At 39.0% G+C, this 24,469-nt stretch overlaps 1 protein-coding gene across 1 annotated transcript in view; it reads left to right on the top strand.

The window, feature by feature from the left end:
• Positions 1 to 8,972, top strand: part of BTC (betacellulin) — a 40,935-nt gene extending 31,963 nt beyond the window's left edge. The window contains exons 4-6 of the mRNA XM_067736262.1: positions 3,649 to 3,795; positions 5,565 to 5,675; positions 7,116 to 8,972. Of these exons, the coding sequence (XP_067592363.1) occupies positions 3,649 to 3,795; positions 5,565 to 5,673 (256 nt within the window). The 3' untranslated portion in view covers positions 5,674 to 5,675; positions 7,116 to 8,972. The remainder of the gene's footprint in view (positions 1 to 3,648; positions 3,796 to 5,564; positions 5,676 to 7,115) is intronic.
• Positions 8,973 to 24,469: the final 15,497 nt, after the last annotated feature.

The raw sequence follows: 24,469 nt of genomic DNA, 5'->3' as shown, positions 1-24,469 counted from the left end.
CTTTAAGATACAACTCAAACATCAGCTCCTCCTGGACCCCTGCGTTGATTTGAGTTCGATGTCCTTCCTCTGTGATTCAGTCACACTTCTGTGAAAGCTTTTTTCCCCTGGAGCATCACTGTTGATTTCTCTGGACATCCCTTCTGTGGCTGTGGGCTCCTAGAGGCCAGGGAGGATGGCTTATTCATTTTCATATTCCAGTGCCAAGCACAGTGCCTAGAATTTACTAGGTGCGCAAGAAATGTCTGACGAATAAATGAACAAGTCCCTCTGTCATGGTTCATCTAGTGCTGTGCTAGGTGTCAAATCCAAGACCTTCATCTGAACCAGGAGCACCTTCTTAGTGGCGGAATGACACAAAAATCAAGGGGAGGAGGAAGAACACACGGATCAGGACTCAGGTTTTGGAGTAAGACAGACCTAAGTCAAGATTTTGTTTCCGCCAGTTATAAGCAGCATTAACAATGGGTCAGTCACCTTTCCTGAATGTTTTTTTTTTAAAAAATAAATTTATTTATTTAATTTACATTTATTTTTGGCCACATTGGGTCTTGGATCCTGCGTACGGGCTTTCTCTAGTTGCTGCGAGCAGGGGCTACCCGGTGTGCGGGCTTCTCATTGCGGTGGCTTCTCTTGTTGCCGAGCATGGGCTCTAGGCGCATGGGCTTCAGTGGTGTGGCAGGAGGGGTCAGTAGTTGTGGCATGCAGGTTCTAGAGCTCAGGCTCTGTAGTTGTTGCGCACGGGCTTAGTTGGTCCACGGTATGTAGGATCTTCCCAGACCAGGGCTCGAACCCGTGTCCCCTGCATTGGCAGGTGGATTCTTAACCACTGCGCCACCAGGGAAGCCCCTGAGAGTTTTATCATCTATAAGAGAAGATACCATCTTCCTTTCAAGTGTTGAAAATTAAGCAAAATAATACATCAGGCAAAAGTACTTACTGTGATACCCAGCACAGAGTAAATGTCCCATAAATTGTACCATTCAAGTGAATGGGAAGTATACATCTTAGGCCTGACCTTTTAGGTGACTTGGTGTAGCACAGGTCAAGCAAAGCTGTCTTGTAATTGGTGATTACGCTATCTTGGGAAACCATAAATATCTCCTTTTGCTTGGGATCATAGGAGTTTGTGGACTCCTGTCTTTACATAAAAAACCAAAGTGTGTTTCAAATAACTCAAGTCCCTTCTTAGTCTTCTCAGTATTTTTGTGGAATGGAGATGGTTTGTTTCCAGGTACATAACTTTGATTTACTTACATGGCACAATTCATTTAGGTAGTGTTACATGTGGGTGGGTGCATGAACTGGGGAGCCAGACTTCCTGTATTTGAATCTAACCCCACTCACTTATTTTCTCTTTACTTCAGTTTCTCCACCTGTCAAATGGGGTTCATAATAGCACCTACTTCAAAGGTTGTTATAAGGATCAATTGAGTTAACACTTATACATCTATTAGAACACTGTCTGGTGATTATTTCTGAATAGCAATCCCAAATCCTGATTTTTCAGAGTCCTCAAGGGTCATAGCATCTTTAAATGTTATTTTTAATTTTAATTTATAAGATGTTTATTAAATAAAAACTCACTTATTCATTTGCTCAGCATTTATTAAACATCTACTAGCATCTTTCACCCTTTGCCTCTTCCTCTCCCATTGAAATGACCATCAGCTGATATGTTATTAATTTGATGAGCAGTGAAACAATGTGAGAGCCACTGTAACTGGCTGTGTAAGAGTCTGACTAGCTACATGGCTTCATTGGGTTATAACTTACAGGAAGGACTGCTTACTGAGAAATTCATTTAAAGCATGGGTGAGCAACGGAACCCAGAACTTATAATTAGAAAAACATTCTAAAAGCAGCAAGTAATTGCTATGTACTTTATGGGCACAGTTATTTGTTTAAAAATGCTGTATTTAGTAAATTTGTTAGAGAAACATTTCTGCTAATTGGAAGAGACTCTATTTGTAGATTTTAATTATAACCTTAAAAAAAAAAACAGAACTCTAAAGACCTCCCTCCCACACATGCAATTAAAAGTGATTTTCCCCCCCCAGTTCCAGTCCTATGTGCAAAAGATTTTTGATATTTCAAGATATTTCTAAGCTCTCTCTCTTCCTGTTGTTTTGACCTTGCAATGAACAGCCTAGCTATCTTGCAGGAAGCAATTTTCCCTCATACATCCTGGGGTCATTTTGCAATAGATGGCATTAGGTGTTTTTTCTGCTTTGCTTGCCTTGAGCCTCACCTTTCAATTGATGGTTGTGACTGAACGAGGCTTTTTTTTTTTAAGCATTGTATCAGCTACAATATTGCCAGCCAGTAAGGGATCTCCTTACTTGAGAAATAAAGCTTTGTGGGAATTAACTGCCTTAGCTCTTATCGAACATAAACTGTCGAGTGGCCTGGCAATAGATCCTTTCATAAAAGAAACAAACAAACACACACAACCAAAAATGAGGTTGCACAGGAATCTTTGTAAGAAGTAGAGCTTCATCTTTCTGAGATTTCAATAATTATGTATATGACCAGTGTCTCTTCGTGTTTTGAATGAGTCTGAGGAGAAGAAAAAGGGAGAATATTTGTTAGTGCAAAGGTGTTGATGTTACAACACATAATTTTGGTTTTAAAGTAGCCTCAGACAAACTTCTTAGTAGTCTTTTATGCATCTTACACAATTCAGAGAATACTATGGGTGGTCCCTAAATCACTGAGCTGTAGGGGGTTGAGTGTTGCTTGGACAAATCTCCGCTTGGTCAAATGGCTCTGTATCTGCACCTTCAGAAGTGGGGCATATGCTAAGTTGAGGTGAATTCAGGACTGTTGACGGAGTTGGAAGAATGAGAGGGGGAATAGTGCCATTTGGAGAGTCTGTTGATTTCTGGTCACGGCACTTTACTTGGGCCATGGGAAAAAGGGGCATTTAGAGGAGAGTGGAGGGCATGGTGTACAGTTCTGAATATGTGGCCTCAGAGGGTCAGATAAAGCAACTGGAGAGGACGAGACCTATTGTATTTTGAGGGGATGCAGTTGGGAAGGTGGTGAAGGGAAGAGTGTTACCTAGCTGTTACTCCTGAACACAGTAGAACCAGAACGGATGCATGGAAGTTAAAAAGAGAGGCCAGGGGGCTAGGGGTTGGGGGCAGAGAAATCCTGTAGAATAACATTTATGGAGCTTTCTATGTGTTCCATGTTTGATCATATAAGACCATATACTTTAAAAATAATTTATAATAGGAGAATTTGGGCACACTGAAACGCTTTGTATTGTCCTATGATGAAATGGGAAATCCTGGGGCTTTTTGAATTCCCTGTTCTGGGGGTATTTAAACACTTGGGAGTGCTGTGTAGGGAATTTTATCACCCCCTTCCTTTCAAGACAGATTTTAGTAAGTTGTTATCATCCCTGTTTATTGATATTAGGCATATTATTAATGATGTTCAAGGGATGACAGGTTTTCAGCAAAGAATGAAATTTCTCATGAACACAGTGGTTTTACAACTTAACATTTTTTAAGGAACTACACCCTGTATTAATTCCAAGTAATGAATACAGTGTTAGTTTCTTCAAAAAAGAAACAGTAAAGATTCTTAAAAGTCTTTCACTTTTGACCTTGTTGCCCTCTTCTTGTTTCACTTTTATAGCTGTGATGAAGGCTACGCTGGGGCGAGATGCGAGAGAGTTGACTTGTTTTACCTAAGAGGAGATAGAGGGCAGATTTTGGTGATTTGTTTGATAGCAGTTATGGTAATTTTTATCATTTTGGTGGTCGGCATCTGCACATGCTGTCAGTAAGTACTTTTAAATTTAATTTTAAGGGAATCTGAAAACTTTTATCTTTCCTATCTTCTTTCCTTCCTTCCCTCCTTCCTACCTTTTCTCTTTCCTTTTTGCTTTGATTTAAATCACTTTTCACAGTTTGCCATCATTTATTTAGAAGCATTTATAATAAACACAGGACATATACTTTCTGTCATTTTCTGAGCATAATTATTGTAATTTAAAATAAAATTTATATAAATCTCCTAATTAAAAAAAAAAGGAGGTGGGCAAAATGAATGAAGGTGACCTAAATATACAGACTCCTAGTTGTAAGATAAATAGGTCATGGGGATGTAATGTACTAATGGTGACTATAGTTAATAATACAGTGTTGTATATTTGAGAGTTGCTTAGAGAGGAGATCTTAAAATTCTCATCACAAGAAAGGAAACTTTTGTAACTATGTGTGGTGATGGATGTTAACTAAACTTACTGTGGTGATCGTTTTGTAATATAAACAAATATCAAGTCATACCTGAAATGAATACAATGCTATATATCAGTTATATCTCAATTTAAGTCAATTATTTAGTCCTAAAGTCCATCATATTTTATGTGGGTTTATTAATAGGCTAAACAATACTTTTATTTTCTTAAACTGTACCATGACACAACAACTTTGAAAGATGGAAACACACAAAAATATTTTTTTCTTGGTCACATTAAAATAATGAAGTTTATTTATGAAAGATGACTGCACTGTTCCTCCTGTCTTTACTTTTCATTATTTACCTCATCTTTGGTAATTAAGAAAAACCTTGTTTTTTCTCTGAGACAGAATGGCTTGGTATAATTCTTAAGTTAGTTTTGGAAACTCATCAAATTTTTTATCAGGCCAGGAGTCCCACATAGCATGCTAAAAAGGCATTTTCTAAAATGCTACCTTCTTGTCTAGAGAAGCCTCCTAAATTGTTACATTTACCCTCGGGCTGTGGTATTTATTAGAGGAGGGTGTTACCTGATTCCTTTCTTTACAACATTCTGGGTAGAAAGGCATTAGCATAGCTGTCGGCAGTCTAGAGTGATTTTTGTCCCAGCTCTGTCATTAGACATCTTTGAGACCTTGGACAAGTTTCTTAACCTCTTTAAACTCTGATTTTATTTTCTGTAAGACAGAGGATTAAACCAAATAATCTGTAGGATTCCTCCTAGGTATAAAATTGGAAGGTATTTTTCAAGATTTTACCTACTTTATGGCAAAAAGGAGTTTTTATAAGGCCAAGTTTGGGGCAGAGCTGGGAAATGCCCTATTTTATTACATTAATTTTACTTTAAGAAAACTGGACTGCAGCCCAGAATATCTAACACACTTCTTAATTAGTATATCTAGAAACTTAATTAACATATCCAGAGGCTACCCTCACTCTCTTGGTTTTCTTATGTCTGTTTCCATTTTGTACTATTTCTTATTTACACATTAAATAATACTTATCAGTCTATTTTGTAAAATGGCTTGGCCTGAAAACGTTTCTTGTGCTCACCAAGATCTATCAACAATTAGGTACCATATTCTTCCTATGTATCTATAACTACACCCTATCCACACTGATGCTATTGTAGCTATCATGTGAGCCTAGAGAAAGGGATGGATAAAGAGAGAACCTAAATTTTATTTTTTTAAAAAAGGAACCTATACATTTTTAACAGTCTAGAAATAAGATCATGGGCTCTCTTGATTAATTTTGTGACTGCATTAACTAATAGGACCACACTAATTTCTAACACTTTGTTTTCCAAGTCCTCTTCGGAAACATCGAGAAAGAATAAAGAAGGAAGAAGAAATGGAAACTCTAGGTAAAGATATAACTCCTATAAGTGATGACATTCAAGAGACTAGTATTGCTTAATGGTAAGTGTGATAAACTTGGTAGATGGGGAACACGTGACATTTACCTGGTGAAGTAGGGCTTAACTGCATCAAGTAAATCATTGTTTGGGATTTGATTATGTTTAAAAGCATCTAAAAATAAATTGACTTTTTTTTTTTCATAGAGTCTGAAGCCAAATAAAAGACTTTCTCATATCTTCCTTTTGGATGTCACTCTACCACAGAGATAGAATGTGGACTTTTATATACTTTTTCTAATGTACTGAGATCAGTCTGCTTTCTAGTTCTGCATGGCTGTGGTCGTTATTTTATATTCTTATAAAATATTATAAGATACTTGATATATTTTTCCAATATATCACAAGAGAGAAGAATTTTAGTTTAGACATCTCACACTGAAAGGAAATAACAAAAGCAATATTTTAATAACTGCATTTATTGAGCATTTACCACATGCCAAGCACTGTGCTAAGCTCTTTTAAATATTCTATCATTTGGGATTTCAGCAGGAATCACAAATCCTCTCGGATGATCCAAAAAAAGACATTTCGATGAAGGGGCTGGGAGTGCAGGGGTGAGGGTACCCATAGGAACGTTGAGGCTCCCAGAGTCTAGCAATTGCAGGAGGCTGTAATGCTGGGGAAGAGGTACCTTGGCCTTGAGAATCTGGCTGTGCTGGAAGACCCCACCAGGCAGGAGCTGTAGCTGTGGATGGAAATAGCCACAGCCGGCAGCTAAACAATGAAGGAGGCAGGAAGTGGAGAAAAATGCCCCCAAACCTTCTCTCCTCTTGCCTTCAGATCTTTGGCAGGTGCCTCCCAGTAGCCAAACTCAATGAGAATCCAGAGGAAAAGGGAGCCCTTGTGACGCAATCTGTAGGTCAGCCCCACCCCGGAGCGCGGAGCAGCAGCACAGAGGAAGACTCAAGGGGGCAGACGGAGCATAACTAGCTCAGTCAGACGGGGTAGTTTTGTCTGTAGGGCATCAAGCACAACCAAACTGGTTTAAAATAAAGGAAGTGTATTGGCTCACACGCACTGGCAGTCCAGAGGGAAGGTAGCATTCACACTTGCTTGTACCAGAGTTCCCATGCAGAGAACAATTATTTCTGTCCTTCTGTTCACCAGTTGAAGAGTTGGCTTCATCTTTGGCTAACTCCTCTTAGGTCATAGAAGAGGCCGGTAGCAATCAAGGCCACATACTTTCTTGTTCCCATCCAGCAAGCGAGAAAGATGACTTTCTATAGCTCGCCCCACAGTGCAAAGAATCTCCTTTCCCAGGAACGCCCAGCAGAGTAATAGGGTATAGTAAATGCTTACCAAGAAATTATAATATTCTCCTAACTTATTACCAGAATGACACGAATGAATTGAAAACAAAAATGCTGGCTCTAGATATTTTTTGTAATTACATAGTACATTTCTTTTCAATGGCTTGCTCTTTTTTTCCTTTTTCCTGCAGTCTATGAAGGTACCTCCAGGCTGGTGGCAAACTACAAAATACCTTACTCATTTGAAAATGGACAGACTGTGTCTCAGGAAAACAGCTAGCAAAATGAATCTTAAATAATGTATTTACTTTTTGTTTGTAATGTTAATTTGTGTTGTTTACTGTTGTTTTTATAATAATAATAATAAGTAATTTTATTATTATATAGTATTTGGGAAAAGCACCCAGTTAAGAAGGGAAATTTTAATAAACTTCCACTTAAGTTTTGTCACCGGGATTACTAGTCAAACAAAAAAGAAGAGTAGGAAGGAGTTTAGATCCGAGGAATTGAATTAATAATAAAGCTACTATTTATCCCAAACTTACTATGTGCTAAGAGTTTGAAATACATTATTTCCTTAATTCTTTTAAGGATCTATGATCCTCATTTCTCATGTATAGAAACAAGCCCTAAGAAGTTAAATAATCGAACCCAGTTTTACAGAGTTAGGAATAGGTAGAGCTGAAACTGGAACCAAGATTTACCCAAGTTCAAAGTTTGTGCTCTTAACCATCATTGTTTTTTCATTGGAGTTGTTGCAACCTAACTCACAATATAACCCAAGACTTCACCCTAAACTGTGTTTTGCCATGACTCTGAGACACTGGTGCATTTTCCTGCAGAAACTCAGAATGCAGAGTCCTGGATATACGTTATTGTTACCATCATGCTTTCCGTAGTCTTGACTTTCATTATGCTTCTTTGCTCCTTTATAAATTCTCAGTGATATGCACACATTCTTACATTTCTAAAGCAAACAGATTTGCCCCATAGCTAGGGTAATGAGCAGAGATGGGAAGTAAATGCCTGAAGTCTTTAAGCCCCAGGTAAGTGTCTATGCTTGCTAAAGGATAGATAATAGCACTGGAAGAGGCTACGTATCCCGGGGTAAATGGTCAGTGACAGTACAGCAGAGCCCAAGCAGACACTGGCTGTGACCATACCCTCATTTGTTCTTCTAAGCAAACAGTACCCGTGATTGCTCTCAGGTGAATTTTGGTGCAATCAAATTATGACCATAGTCATCTATTACTTGGGATCATCTTGCCAAATGCTCCTTCAACTCCAGATTACGGTTAATAAAGATTCTTTTTAAACCTGAAACAGCAGAATGCACATTGAGCCAATATTCCATAGAATATGGAATTTCCTACATTTTTATAAAAAATGATGAGATGTCCTCAAATGGCTACACTTTGGCTGTTGTGCCTGTCAGAAAAGCAGCTTTTCCAGAATCTTTGTAAATTTTACTTTGCAGTGTAGGCTCCACACCCAAAGTGAATCAGAGAATTCAGAGAAAAGGTGAAGTTGTCTATTACCTTTTATCACGTGTCATGTTTCAAGTGAGACTGAGGCTGTGCTTATGTAGAACACAGAAATAGCTCAAATATCCATGAGAGCTAACTGAGACAACTGATCATTTTCTAAATCCATTTTTTCTCCTGAGAGTGACCACTCTTGAAATAGGATCAGTTTCAACCAATCCATGTCGTATACACTTTATTTTCAAAAGCCTCCTCTGAGCTCCGTCACGCTCTTTCTCTTTCTCAGTCTTCACTGATAATAAGAGTGCTTGAAACAAACAGAGGTTGGTTGACCAGTGGATTCTCTCAAGACAATTCAAGCTTGGGAATTTTCTTTTGATGCTAAAATATTAATGGTGTCTCTTGAAATTTGGTAGATCGAACTACCAAGAAAGTACTTCAGAGATTTTCGTATCTTTTCAAAATGTATTTTGTAATTGTTTTGCCTATGTTAAATGACCTTGTTTATGTAAACTGTCAGTATTATCATGTAATAAAATAAATTTATTTTTAAAACAAAGCAAATGTGTTCACTTAGGAATTTTCTATTTTTACCATGAATTATTAATAGAAATAAATTTGAACATTATTGCCTTAAAAAACCTTATATATTATAGCAACTATCATTAATACGTTTGAAATAGTCTACTCTGACCACGTGTTTTCCTTCGAAACTAAAGAATTTGGAGGTGTGGTAGACACCTATGAGATTGTCTGCCCAACAGCCTGGCCATATTTTTTAACCTCAGCTCCCACCTCCAGCTGCGTTTGGTTGGTCTAAGGCGGGCACTTGATGAAATTGGGCCAATTGGAGTCATTCCCAGGGAAACTGGGAACTCGAAATAAAGTTACTCTTCTTTGGGTTCGTGGGGTATACAGACGTGCATTTTGACACTTTTGGCAGTCATATTTTGCTCCGTGTGGACCAGAAAAGCAAAAGAAGCTGGTGAGAGAAGAACAGAGGTGAGAGGTGAGTTTCCCGATAGTCTGAGTTCGTATCCCGTGCATTCTCAAAGTTTAGATTCATTCCATTCCCGTGTGCAGCCTCCACGAGACCTGCTGGTATCTTTATGATAAATTCCTCATTTGACTTAAGCTAATTCTATTTGGATTTCTGTAACCTGGAACCAAGATCCTGACCAACTCTGGTGCATCATGAGGTTGTGGACAACAGTTGCTTAAAGCAGAAATGACATCCTTTATGAAACATTATGTTAAAATCCCAGAGAGGAGGGTGACTTAGCCAGCTTAGAAGGAATCAGGAAAGGCTCCTGAAGGAAATTACATCCGATGACTGGCTCTGAGAAATAAAGGTCTCTGCCCAAATCCTGGGTAAAGCCAGGTATTTCTCGGATCCTTGTCAAATTCTACAGAATTTCTTGGAAAGCTCTAGCAGTGGAGGGGCTAGTGGGTGTTGCTACAAGGGAATGTGAGAAGGGATGGAACCAAGGCTTCGTACCTTGTTCCAGAATGTCCTGTGCATGACAGGGTAAAATATTTGGGCATGTGAGGTGAGATGTTCCCGTTTCCAATACTGTTATATTATTAAGCGATGGGCTGAGATGGAGGAGAGCTTTTATTTTCTTTCCTGAAGTGATTATTTGGGCTTCTACATTTTCCACTCTGCATTATTGCCCATGGACTTGGCAGGTTACATAGAGAGTAGAGTAAATTGTTCTGGGTCAAATAACTTGCTATTTGGATAAGGCCCTGGTTTGTGCAAAATTCTGTGAAGGAAGTCCAGGACATATTTCAGCGCTCATGGTTTTAAGACCAAACTATGGCCTTAATGAGACCTTCGTTTTAGTATATTTTGCAATACTATATTATGAGAGCCTAAATATATTGGGGCATTGCTGTCATTCATTCACTCAAAAATATTTATTAAGTACCTACTAAGTGCCAAGTACCTCAGTTCTGGGACCTCATCAGTGGACAAATAGTGACCTCATGGTCACCAGCTTACATTGTAGTGGATATACTCTTTCATAGCACTGAATTTAAAGCAAGGCTTATCCAAGAATTCATGTTATCCAGAGGACATTGTCATTAGACTTTCAACCTATACCACTGTCTTGCAGCATGAAACTCAAGATGAGCATTCACAGAACTCAGTATATGGTAGGAAGAGCAGATTTCTTTTGACCACCAAATAATTTACATATTTTAATAATGACTGTCAGCAAAAAAGAGTATAACTATGTTTCTTTGGTGTAGGAATCTTGGTTTATACATTTTTTTGTTGTGGTTGATGAATATGAGTGCTATATTTGGGCATCTGTTCTTCTTCAAATAATTTTCTATGCTTCAAGGCATTTTTCTCTGCAAAGAAAACCTGTTCCCATGTGATCAACTTTGGCAGCTGAGTGTTGATGCCGGAACATAACATGCGAATAGTCTATTCTTGTCTGTCTGTTAGTGTTACTGGACCCTGAGAATGTGTATCTTATAATAACATCTAGTTGACACTTCTGTAAGCTCACTCGTCCTCAGGACCTGTCAGCTATTGGTGTCTGAAATTCTACATTAGGAAACTAAATAAATGATACAACTCCAAAAACTGTATCAGCAATGAATTCCAAGAGATAAATTATGTTTATGCTATTGGAAATTTCAGAATGTGGATACCTAGGAAACTTTAAGCAACAATTACAGTCAGTACTTGTATTATAGAAGAAATGTTAGCCAAACATATTTTTAAAGACTTTTTCCTCCATTTTTTTCTTATACTTACTCAGGTTTAAGTTACCAGAAAAAAAGCACAACAGAGGTACTTCAGTAGGTGTTTTCCTTTATCTCTTTCTTCAGCTTATTTAAAAGAAGTCAAGGAAACAGAATTCTTCACAAACACGGAACTCAGTGTTGCTTGCTACAGAAAGTGTAATTATTCTTGTGAGGTGTGTGCAGAATAATAAAATATTTTGAAGCTCTGTGATCCAAGCTGGATGACGATTTGTCATATGCTGGATTTTAGTAAGAACTCTTCTACGTGGAAGCCCAGGGAGGTTCCGTTTCCCTGATGGAACTCAGAATGAGGCGTCAGGGCAGTGGCAACCCTCAAAAACGTCAACTTTCTTTGGCTTTAATTATTAATATTATAATTATTACTATTAATTGAATTGAATTATTCATATTATTTCACAGAGAGCTAATGTCAGGACAGGGATACCCGAGTGTTTTATTTTCCCTTCACCTGAAAGCAGACTTTGAGATGAGCACATGGGAACAGCTATTTATTTGGGAAACAGTTCCAGGATATACAAGTAACAGCAAGAGGGGAAAATGAGGCAGAGAAGCATGAGAAGCTCCAGAAGGGCATGTTAGTGAGAGAATTACTGCTGTGGACAGTGGGATTAATCCCACTTGGATCCACTGAGGAACCATGTGGAATGCCCCTCAGAAGTGTCCCACCAAGCCTTGTGTCAAGATGGACTTTCTATTTACAGACATCTGCCCCTCATTGGTTGAGGGTTAAATGCCCTATACATTTGGGTTGTCCTACTCACAGGTAGAGAAATCCTCTGCTATGTTGGAGAAAGCCTCTGGACAGAGAAACAGAATTGGAGGCAAGTGATGTGGGAAAGTAGTGTTTCTAGATCTGTGGAGCTGACGTCCAGGTGGTGGTGGTGGCTTTGGCACCTGGCTTCCTGCAAGCCTGCCAGTCTCTCTCTTCCGCTTCACTGTAGTGACAGGGGTAGAAGGCAGGGTGCAGAAGGATGAGAGAGATGGAGAGAGGAGACAAGACACCCTCGGAGTATGAAGGCAAGCAGTGGAAATGGCTAGAATTTAGCCAGGGTCCTCTGAGACTATCCCCACACCACACTTGTGTTTATTCCCTTCCTCCTTCCCTCACATCCTCCTCTCATCTACTCTCTCTTTTTCTCTCTCTCCCCTTCTTCCTCCTTCTCCGCTTCTTCTTATAATCGATTTTAATTTCACTCATCTTTCAGATAATGCCTACCACAAAGTTTAAGAAATTAACTGTTATTTTTAAAGACTAAGAGTTCCCACAAAATAAAAATATTCTTCTAAATGACCTCCCTCTAGACTGTTTCCCCCCCTAAATTGAGCAAAAGCAATCACCTGTCTTCAGCAAATACACACAGAATTGCCCAATAAATATAGGTTGCCATGGAAACCAAACCAAAAGAGAATAGAGAGATAAGGTTGAATATTAAGGATTTGTTTGGCCTCAGTGCCATTGTTTTTCAAAAAACAAAATTCTTTGGTCTATGAAAGTGTGAACCATTGTTGCCTTTCAGAGATATACCAGGTGAATCCTAAAGCCATCCCTAAACCTTTAGTTTCTGTGCAGTTTAGTGCTTTTTCACCAGCCCTTCCTCTACCTCCTTTTTCCCCTTCCCAGGAGCTCATAAAAGAGCGATTGCAAATGACCTCTGGTGGCAGCATGCGTTGGTGGTAGTGGTGTGGTGGACAGGAAAAGGGATTTGGAGTCAGATAGACCTGGGTGTGCATCTCAGCTTTGTGGTGATATTTTCCCATCAGCATTTTGACACTGGAGGCTCTAATTACCTAGGGTATCTTGACACTTTATTCTGTAAGTTGAAATGCTCTCATTTTGTTTTTAAAAGATGAAGAGTGCTTCAAGGACCAGTGCATTTTTCTCTGTACATCTTATCGTTCATATTCAAATCTGAGACTCCTTTCCTGTTAATGAGCATAATTTGCTTAGTGCTATGGTTAAAATATTCTGACGCAAGTCATTCAGAGTGACGAGAATTCCTACCTATTTCTCCACAGCTCAGAAACTTCTCAGGAAATTCATCTTCACTGAAAAGACCAAGGGATAATATTATCAATGGTAATATTACTATGTCAAGTAGCCAAGGGCTGTTTCTTGAGGTTCCATGAAGGCAATTTTCATTGGAGCTTAGGGAAGCATCATGCGGTGAGGCTGGAACCAGAAATTGCATATTTGAGTTTCAGACCATGGAATTTGTTAGCTAAATGAACTCGGGCAGGTACTTATGCTTTTCTAGTCTCAGTTTTCTTATAAGTCATAGAATAATTTCTAAATGCCTAATTGGACTCCTGCAGGTTTTCTTTATTCCTAAGATAAGCCAGCATTCATATAGTATATATTATGTGTCAGGAATTGTTCTAATGCTTCAGATAGGAACTCATGGAATGCTCCCAACACCCTTACGCACAAGTACTTAGTGTTTTCCTGCAGAGGAAGCTGGAGGACACAAGGTGAATGTCTTGCCCAAGATCACACACCTTGTTAAGTGGCAAATCCAGGATCTAATGCAGGAAGTCTGGCTCCAGACTTTTATCATCACTAGAAAATATTTATGAAGTACTTACTAGTACTTACTAATTTCCTAGATACAGTATTAAGCACTTTACAAATAAAATCTAATTTGTTCCTGTTTGTTCTCATACCTATAAGAACTCTATGGTATTGGTACTATTAACTGGGTGCAGAGAAGGAATTAGGTTCAGAATGTGAGCTCAAGGAACTTGCCTGTGGTCCTATGATTCACAGGCAGAAATTATTTCTTTTGCTTATAATATTCTCCTTTTACTGCTCACCCTCTCCTTTGCTGGTTAAAATTCTCATCATTCTTCAAGTCTCAATGTAAACATTGTGTCTTCTAGTAGTCTTTGCTGAAACCCTATACTAGACAAATTTGGACTAAAATGGACAGAGATAGTTCAAAATAAAAAAAATTATCTCAGTCCCCAAATTTTTATAAGTAGGAAGGAAGCAGTCTGAGAAATCTGCTTAGTTGCAAATGTGTAATTTCATATGGAGAATGAAGGACATCTCAAGTGATGGAGGAAAGGGTGTAGGGAATGGAAACAAGAGACATAAACAATGGACAAAGTAACCACTCCCTGGGAGCAGAGTTGCCTTCTAACCAGGGATCATTCCTTTTCCTCACAGGAGGGATATCTGACGATGTATACTCAGCTGGATTTCAGAATTGCTATGGAAAAGTGACTGCTGTGTTGTCCTGTTTCTTCCATTTGTGAATGAGAGTCCTGTTATGGTTATTTCGTACCTGTTTTTTCATTGCATGTTAGGTGTGTCAAAAGCAGTTACCTTCTTGTAAGTTTAAAGGTCTCTGAATGAAGGAAATGTGCACCCAAGATGCCACACTCCAGAATTTCATCTACATTTGAACAGGATGCAAATTGCAAGGTATTAGATCCTGAGACTGATACTGTGTTGGATCAGACTTTGGGAACAGTTATGGGGAGTTCAGTGTATTTTGCATTGGGAATGGACTGTGATAGATGAAAACAAAATGGCCACACTATTCAGCAGTTCCTTCTGTCAAGAGGTGGAATCTGTTCTCCACCCTTACATGTAGATTTACCTATGGGACTTGCTTTGGCCAATGGGGCTCTAGAAAACAGAGGCTTGAAAAATTCTTGTTCATTAAATTTGTTCTTTCTTGTTTGGGAATCCTCCATGTGAAAAAGCCTGGATTAACTTCCTGTAGGATAAAATTTGATGTGAAGAAAGTCCTCACTGAGCTCCGATAACCCACAGAATCATGAGTTAAATGAAATGGTTGTTGTATTAAATCATTAAGCTTTGAGTTGGTTTGCTATGCAGCAAAAGCTCACTGATGTTGGTTGGATTTGCACGTATAGACAGTAGAGAGGAGGGAGTTCCATTTCTATCTTTAATAATATAGCATTAAGTGAGTAGCAGTTGTAAGACAACGCAGGGAAATTTACACGCTGTAGCAGCTTTTCTCTCCAACTTCTGGATTTAACGAACACACACACACACACAAAACTATGCTAATCCAGAATGTACAGAGATCTCTATCTATAATAATCAGGTATTCCAGTGAGGATTATGCTGTGAGATGATGCATTTAGAAGAAATCTAAGCTAACAAACCAACTGATGATCACACCCATGAGATAGTCAAGAGACAAACTTAGTGTACTGAATGAAACAATCAGAAGTAATTTCTTTCTTTCAATCAATATTTTACTAGATGTCTATTGTGTGCCGTAACTGGGCAAAGGAAGACGATATGTAATTCCATTAGTGTATTGTAATTGTAATTAAAAAATTTACTTTCTCAGGCATTTGCTATATTTGGAAGCTCTAACTAAGGGCTCAATAATAAGGAAACAACTCAATAAGATCAAAATAAAGTCTTATCTGGGCAGCAATTTCACAGTAAATTTGGTTTGATAAAAATTTCACATGAATCATTTTTTAATAGACACTCAAGCACTGTGAACTCTTTGGAAGACAAATGTCAAGGAAATAAATGTTATGCCTTGCTAATTTTAAATGCACTTGCAATATGGCATCTACTATAAAGGAAATACTTTTATCTGATTTTTGCAGTTTATTATCCTTTTCTGCTTTTGAGGTTGAAGAGGCATTGCAGTTACTCAAGCTTTTTAATTTTCCCTTTTGATATAGAATTCTTACTTTATTCTTATTGAAAGAGTTCTTTAAGAATTAGGTAAAAATTAATAAATTAAAATATTCTTAAAATTTCTTCACATTTAGAGTCTGATTCATTTAAGTCACTTTTAAAAATAAACTTTATTTTTTAGAATGAAATAAAGATTCACAGAGAAATTGTGAAGATGGAACAGAGAATTCTCATTTACTCCACACTCAGTTTCTCCGATTATTAACATCTTATATTAGTATGGCATGACTGTTATAATTAATGAACCAATATTAATATATTACTATAAACTAAAATCTATGTTTGATTCAGATTGCCATAGCTTTTGCTTAGTGTTCTTTTTGTTTCTTTGTCCTAAGTTCCCATCCAGGATATCACATTATATTGTATCATCAAGTTTCCTTAGGCTTCTCTGGGTTGTGACAGTTTTTCAGCCTTTCCTTGTTTTTGAACTGGGAAGTCTTGAGGAATAAGGTATTTTGTAGAATGTCCCTCAGCTGGGATATGTCTGATATTTTTCTCATGACTAGACTGGGATCATGTGTTGTTAGGTGAAAAACACAGAAGTAAAGTACCATTTTCATCACATTGTATCCATGGTACATACCATCAACATAACTTATCACTGCTGATGTTGACCTTGATCATCTGGCTGAGGTAATGTTTTCCCAGGTTTCCTCATGTTAAGTTACTCCTCTTTTCACATTTTCCATAATATAGTCTTTGGAAGGAAGTCATTATGTGTATTCTACACGTAAGGGGTGAGAAGTTATGCTCCACTAACTTGAGGGTGGAGTATGTACATAAATTATTTGAAATTCTTCTACATGAGATATTTGTCTATTCTCCCCCTATTAATTAATTCATTTTAAAAATTATTTAATCATTTATATTAGGATGGATTCATGGATATTTATTTCATACTTTGGGTTATAATCTAACACTATTGCTTATTTTGTTGCTAAAATTGTTCTAGGTTTGGCCGTGGGAGCTCTTTCATTTGACACCCGTGACCGTTTGACCTATCCTCATCATTGTGGGGTCTTTAGTTTGTTCATAAGTTTTTGAATGACAAGCTCTAGCTAAAGCTCATTTTAACTTGGTGTGTTCTCTGTCTATTTCTGTCCTGCCTTTGCCTCTGTCTCTCTTCGCCTCTGGCTCTCTTCTTTCTCGTTTCGCTTCCTTTACTCATCATGATCTGAAAATAAGAAAGGATAGGTGATCTCAAATTTTGCTGTTTGAAGGTAAGATAATTCTTCTTGGAGCCTAGCCAGTGGTTCTCAAATATTAGTGTGCAAAAGAATAATCTGGACAATTTTTTAAAACTGCAGACTCTTCCTTGCTGTGAACTGAACTTAATTATGTCCTCCACAAATCTGTATGTTGAAGCCTTAACTTTGACCGAGACTGTATTTGGAGATAGGGCTTTCAGGAGGTAACTAATTAAGGATAAATGCAGTCATAAGATGCATTCCTAGTCTGATAGGATTGGTAGTTTTATAAGAAGAGGAAAAGAGAGAGAGATCTCTGTCTACATGCACAAATGAAGGAAAGGTCATGAGAGGACACAGTGAGAAGGCAACCATCTGCAAGATGGGAAGAGAGCTCTCTCTCACCAGAAACCAAATTGGCTGGCGCTTTGATCCTGGACTTCCCAGCCTTCAGAACGGTGAGAAAATAGATTTCTGTTGTTTAAGCCACCTGGTATGTGGTATTTTATTATGGCAACTTGAGCTAACACAACCTCCCCTGTTCCCCACTACAGCCACCATTTTGATTTTTAGGTGAAGGACGGGGGATGTAAGGATTCTGCATGTTAACGAGAACTTCAGGAGATGCTGATGGAGCCTCTGAGGGCTTTTCCTTGAGAATCAGTGAGCCTAGCAGTGGAGGAAGAGCGTTTGCCATGCTCTTTCCTGAGGGCAGGTAACTGTTCTGCTACACACGTTGTTTCTTCTTTTCTGGTGGCTTATACTATTTGAACACATGTAATTTACCTACTGTTTGTGATAAGAGGGGTATAGGAATTTACAGGAATTTACAGCACATTTATCATAGGACAAACACTCGTATCCTCAGGATGTATGCTCAGAGTTAAGTTTTACATTTAAGCGTTTGAGTACATACGAAGTCTCACGTTTTTCCCCTGCAGAGTATAGAGGGTTAAGGACCTCAAGACATAGCATTTTAGGGCTAGAAGGGAACTGAGAGATCATCAACTCTAGTCTTCTTTTCCCTTCATGTACAGAAAAGAAAGTGGAACCATAGAGGATTGGATTGTCCCAATTCACATGATTATGGGTGGTGGAGCTAGGTCTAAAAATTGTTTTCCTATGTTCCATTGAGACAGACACAATTGAAAGTAATTGGTTTAAGTAGATTTTAGTGAAATAGACAATTTTGGACTAACCTTTATGTTTTCAATTTTTTACATCAAGGTACAATTGCATTCGAACTTCAGGATTATAGCTTTTGTGAGTTACAAAAGTAGACGCTATACAATAACATGTTTCCCATTTGAAGGTCTGTTGTTTAAGCTACATTTATTTATTTAAAAAAATTTTTTTAATTAAAAACAATTTTTGTTGTTGGAGTGTAATTGCTCTACAATATTGTGTTAGTTTCTGCTGTACAACGAAGTGAATCAGCTGTATGTATATATATCCCCTCCCTCTTGCATCTCCCTCCCAATATTAAAACTGACATTTAGCTCTTGACTTAGCCAAGCTGAATCTGAGTACAATCAGTAAAGTTGGCTTCTACTATGATACAGGCACCTAGATATAGAAGGATCCAGACGTGGAAAGTGAAGGGGGTGGGCAAGGTCTCACGATAGGCATGTTACTGGGGAAAACCTTTGTTTCATTAATTTAGGCCATATTGCCTATTATGCATAATGAGACACTATTCATATCCTTTTTAGGATGCTTCATAAAATGCAACCAACTAGCCAAAGAAAGACCACCTTGTCACTAAAGGTGACACTAATTCTAGATGAGCCTGGAGCTGCGAGGTAGCATTTTATGGTTGTTTAAATATCACTGGACTAGATTTGAGTCTTGGCTTTCCCCTTACTAGTAGTGTGAACTTGAGGAAGACACTTTACTTCTCTTGTCTTCCATTTCCTTATCTGTAAGTTGAGGGGACTGGTTTCAATATTGTTAATAACCCTTCCAGGTTTAAAGGTGCCACAACTATGGATCTGTCATATCTGGACCACCTCTGACAAATAGGGCCCAGAGTGAATTAATTTATCTTAAACAAAAATTTCTTTCCATCCTGGAACTTTGACGTGGCTTTCAGAGTTCTTTGTTGTTAGAACTGGGGAAGAGTTTTCAGGCCATTCACATTTTAACTGTTATTTTATGATCTACTGGAGGCCATTTCATAAATGAAGTGCTCAGCACTGCAAATGATGCCTTTAAGCTGGAAAAGAGATGGCATCTCTAGAGGTTGTATCTCATGTCATGGTTGTTTACCAGAGCTGTGTGTCTGTGTGTGTGTGTGTGTGTGTAAGGAGTGATCTTTGAATAACATTTGGAAGCAGATTCTTCATATATCTATGTTTATAGATACATATTTCTCTCTCTTTCTATATATATATCTATTTCTACATATTTTATAAATTTTTATATATCTATATTTTTATATATATATATAGAGAGAGAGATCTAGATATAGAGATACAGAGCAATATAGACCTAGATGTAGATATATAGAAAAACATTTTGGGTATTTAAATATAACTATAGATAATTATATTATTATTATTATATTTGATAAAATATATTAAATATAAACATATTTCTCCTCCTGGAATATATAAATAGATAGATAAATATCTATATATATATTATATCCATACATGTCATATAGATATAGATATAGATATCAATATATCTATCTGTCTGTCTATTACCCAGGAGGAAAAAAATATAGATGAGACTGATGGAAATGCTTCTCTCCAGAATGTGTCCCACTAGGGCAGATGGGCAGGAATCTTCTGTACAATCATGGGGTGGTGACGTGATTAATTCATGGATGTGCCTGACCTTTCTCTCTCTCTTGCCTGCCTCTCCTGTCTCCGGGGAGGTTCTTGCCTTGCTAAGCTGGTAGTTTGGGCTTTTGTGATAAAGAATCCAGCGGACATAGACAGGAGAAGTGGGATGAGTTGGGAAGGAGTTTTGAACTGAGGAAGGAGTTTTCCAGGGAGCGTTGGTAAGAGAAGTGCGGCAGACAGGAAGTGAGAGAAGCAGCTGGAGATGGAAATGTTGTCACTGTCACGGTTCATATGTCCCCTTCCCAAGATTTGGCAAATCCAATGACTTCAAACTCCGTTTTGCTTCTGAGCTCTATTTTGGAGGGCAAGGCTGTTTGGTGACTGAACCACACAAACAATGGCTCAATAAGTGTCACAATAGTTGCAACCCTTTGCAAGGAGAACAAAAGGGCCTGCTGAGGAGAGCATGGTGGAGACCTTTGGAAGTGACCATTTTTGCTCTTGGAAGTCAGCATTAAGGCTCTTGATGTGACGTTGAAAAGACTGGGGCTAGTACTCCAGGGGCACAGATCAGAAACCCCGTGAGAACAGGGCTTGCCTCAGTTTTGACTGCCGCTGTATCTCCAGTTCCTGCTCGGCAGAAGGCTTTTTGGAAAGAACGAATGTTGAGTAAATAGGAGAGTCTGTGTATGCAGGGTTTGTCTTAGGTCACTGATTTACCTTTAGTGAGGAGAGTTAATCTAGGGACTGTTTCTCTGTATCCTAAGTTTCCTGAGAGAGAGAAGCAGCAAATACGTAAGAAGTTCGGATTGAGAAAAATATTGAAACTATGTGGGAAAGTAGACGTGCTGGCCATGGAAGTGGCTTCCTTGTAATTCACTTACCAATGGCTTGTGACATTTTGACTAAAAGATGAGAAGGGAGAGGGACTGTGTGTGTGGTCATTGATCTCCTCTATAGGAAGGAAATAATATTGTCTCCCCGGCAAAGCTGTTGGAGGACTAGAAGTGATGAATGTTGATATAAAGTATTGATGGGGCAACACATCAATACAATACACCTTATTATTAGAGCCACCATTAACCAGTCCCGTTTTTCAATTCTTCTTAAACAATAACGCCCTGCCCCAAATCCTACTTCTTTCTAGCAAAATCTTATGTGGGTTAATGCATATAACAAATAAAACCTGGGGGGTGGAGATCCCAGGTTGCCCCTAAGGCATGTGCTCGGAGTCCTCCAAACTCTTCCAGGTGCATCATGGAAACCACCAAGGTGGTCCAAGGCCCCCTTTGCAGCTGCAGGACTGGGTACCAATCATGATTTGCTGAGAAACCCAGTTCTCTTCTTAAGCATCTCTCTTAAGTCAGTGAAATTAGTTTTTCTCAGAGAAGAGGAAAAAAACAGGGATTGAAATTTCTCTGATCCCAAGAAAAATGCTTAACCTGTCTTTTTTTTTTTCCTTTTTTTCTCACTTGGCTTGACTCTCTCTTCTCACCCTGTCTTGCTTCCTTTAGTAATTAGCTCTGCAAGGAAATAACTCACGTAGTGAAAAGATCTAGAAGCTCAGATGTGAAAAAAAAATTCTAGCCAACATGGATATGTGTGATTCACAGTTGCTTTAAACCCACAGAAACTTGTTTGCACAAATTATTAACAACTTTTAATAAACAGACTTTGCTCTCCACGGCTAAAAATATTCCAGTTAGGCTTTAGTTGAAAAGACAGAAATGATAAGAATCTATCCCCATGGCAACGATACTTTTCAGAGTACTTTTTAAGACAATGATCTGTGACAGCTTTTTTTTTTTTTTTTTTGCGGTACGCGGGCCTCTCACTGTTGTGGCCTCTCCCGCTGCGGAGCACAGGCTCCGGATGCGCAGGCTCAGCGGCCATGGCTCACGGACCCAGCCGCTCCACGGCATGTGGGATCTTCCTGGACCGGGGTACGAACCCGCGTCCCTTGCATCGGCAGGCAGACTCTCAACCACTGCGCCACCAGGGAAGCCCTGTGACAGCTTTTGAAGATGTTTACGGGGGGTGTGTTTCACGACTAGCTAGGTTGTGTTTCACAAGAAATAGAAAGGACACAGAGCTGAGTCTGTGGATGTTGAATTATCAGCTGGGTGAGCCTCACCTTAATTATATTCAGGGGTGAACCTAATGGTGCTTGTGATGATAAAACTGAAACTCTTTATAAAGGTAAACGCCATTTCTCCATAGGTAAGCTTCCAAACCTAGTCTCTGCCTAAATAGGAGACCACATGCAAGGGCTTGGTAAGGATAATAAAGATTTATAGTTATTTAGAATTCATCCTGAGTCAAAACAAGGTTCCTTGGGCCATCTCGCAAGTCAAAAGAGACTAAGAATTAAATTAATCTCAGCTAAAAAAGATGCTGCTGTATAAATGGCAGGTTATATTAGAAGCTGTCTTGCAGTGCTGGCTTGCTCGGTTTCACTGTGATGGAGACATTAATAAGGCATAATGTAAATGCCCTTCGCAGACCTAATGATTCCAGAGAGGAGTCTTGCAGAGTTAGGGGAACTCAGTTTGTGCCGCCAGGCTCTTCAACAGTGACTCTTGGATCAGGTCTGGGACTCACTCAAGGCAAAGGAGGTGGCTTTGATGGTAAGTAAGCACCGAAGTGAAGAAACCAGGGCCCAGATTTCCGTTTTAGAACATACGTACAAATTGAATGCAATTTAAGTCACCCCCTTTATTCTTACTGTTTTCTGATTTTGAAGGGGAAGATTGCTCATCGTCGAAAATTTCAAGATGCACAAAAAAAGTATAAGACAGGGAAAAATCATCCATTATCACCAGCCAGAGGTGATGTCAAACTGATTTTGACATTTTTCTGATGCAGTAGAATTGAACTTTAAGAAGGATGAAGGTATCTTTAGAAGTCAGGTTGCCAGCCCCTTGGTTTACAGATGAGGACAGTGTTTAGGCAGGTGAGTCTGTGCTGAGCCCACACAGCCAAGTGAACCCAAGATCACAGACTGCTCATGCAGGATGTTCTGCCCAGCATTACTGTGTTCAGTTATTTCATTTTGTTTTCTAATTATTTCAGGGAAATCATTAAGTCTTCCAATCGCCAAGATTTCTCAGAGAACAACAACTTGCAGAAAGCAAACACACATTCTGTGTTACAGACAAAGCTGGGACTGTTCTAATGTTAATGACCTAAATGCATCTTATAATTTGGACTGTCTTTATAAAAATACTAATTAATAGTAGGCTTGGTAATTCCCTGGTGGTCTAGTGGTTAGGACTCTGTGCTCTCACTGCCGAGGGCCCAGGTTCAATCCCTGGTCATGGAACTAAGATTCCACAAGCTGAGCGGAGTGGCAAAAAACAAACGAACCCCCCCCCCCCCCCCTTCACAAAAAACCCGGTAGGCCTCGGCAAAAAAGTTATTCTCATCAAAAGTACTTTTATTTTTTCTCTAGTCATGTGCTTGATCTCACTATTTACATATTTGAGAGGGAGGAAGAGTAAATTAGACTTTAATCCCGGTTACTTATCCTGGAAGATGCCACTGGAGTGTCTCTGAGTAATTAGGGAGCAACTCAGGATCCACAGACCCAGGAGCATTTTCAGATGATCACATTCTTAGGAACTCTTATTTTTCGAGACTCCATTCTTTTTTTTCTTTTTCTTTTTTTTTTTTTTTCGCAGTACGCGGGCCTCTCACTGTTGTGTCCTCTCCCGTTGCGGAGCACAGGCTCTGGACGCGCAGGCCCAGCGGCCATGGCCCCCGGGCCCAGCCGCTCCATGGCATGTGGGATCCTCCCGGAACGGGGCACGAACCTGTGTCCTCTGCATCAGCAGGCGGACTCTCAAACACTGCGCCACCAGGGAAGCCCCAGGAGACTCCATTCGTCACCATACCAAATATATTAAAATATACCCACTTTGCAAATGCCATATTGTTCTGGGCTATAAAATTCTCAAAAGGATTTTTATAAAGTTGAGTACTGTTAAGAATTTATGGTCTTATGATATAAACTTTATTATTATTTATAAGAGAATGAGGTGTGTACGACAAGTTGGCATATATATGAGTTTCCTAGAGCTGCCTTAGCAAACTGGATGGCTTAATATAATAGAAATATATTATCTCACAGTTGCTAATGCCAAAAGTCCAAAATGTGTTTCACTGGGTTAAAATCAAGGTGTTGGCAGGGTCATGCTCACTTTGGAAACTCTAGGGAAGAATCCGTTCCTGGACTCGTCCAGCTTCTGTAGGCTGCCAGCATTCCTTGGCTTGTGGCTGTATTACTCTAATCGTTGTCCCAATTTTCACTTTGGTTTCTTCTCTAGGAGTATACTCTGCTATCTCTAGGTGTATACTCTTCTAACTCTAGAAGTATACTCTTCTACCTCTACGAGTATACACTTCTATTTCTAGGTGTATACTCTTCTATATGTATTTGTATACTCTTCTATCTCTAGGAGTATACTCTTCTTTTTTGTTTTTTTTTTTCTTTTTGTTTTTGTTTTTGTTTTGTTTGGCAGTACCCGGACCTCTCACTGCTGTGGCCTCTCCCGTTGCGGAGCACAGGCTCCAGACACGCAGGCTCAGCGGCCATGGCTCACGGGC

The sequence above is a fragment of the Pseudorca crassidens genome, chromosome 4 (genome assembly GCF_039906515.1).
Source record: "Pseudorca crassidens isolate mPseCra1 chromosome 4, mPseCra1.hap1, whole genome shotgun sequence".
In the NCBI taxonomy this organism is placed as follows: Eukaryota; Metazoa; Chordata; class Mammalia; order Artiodactyla; family Delphinidae; genus Pseudorca; species Pseudorca crassidens.
Note: the sequence above shows the minus strand (reverse complement) of the source record. Positions and strands in the feature narration are given on the sequence as shown.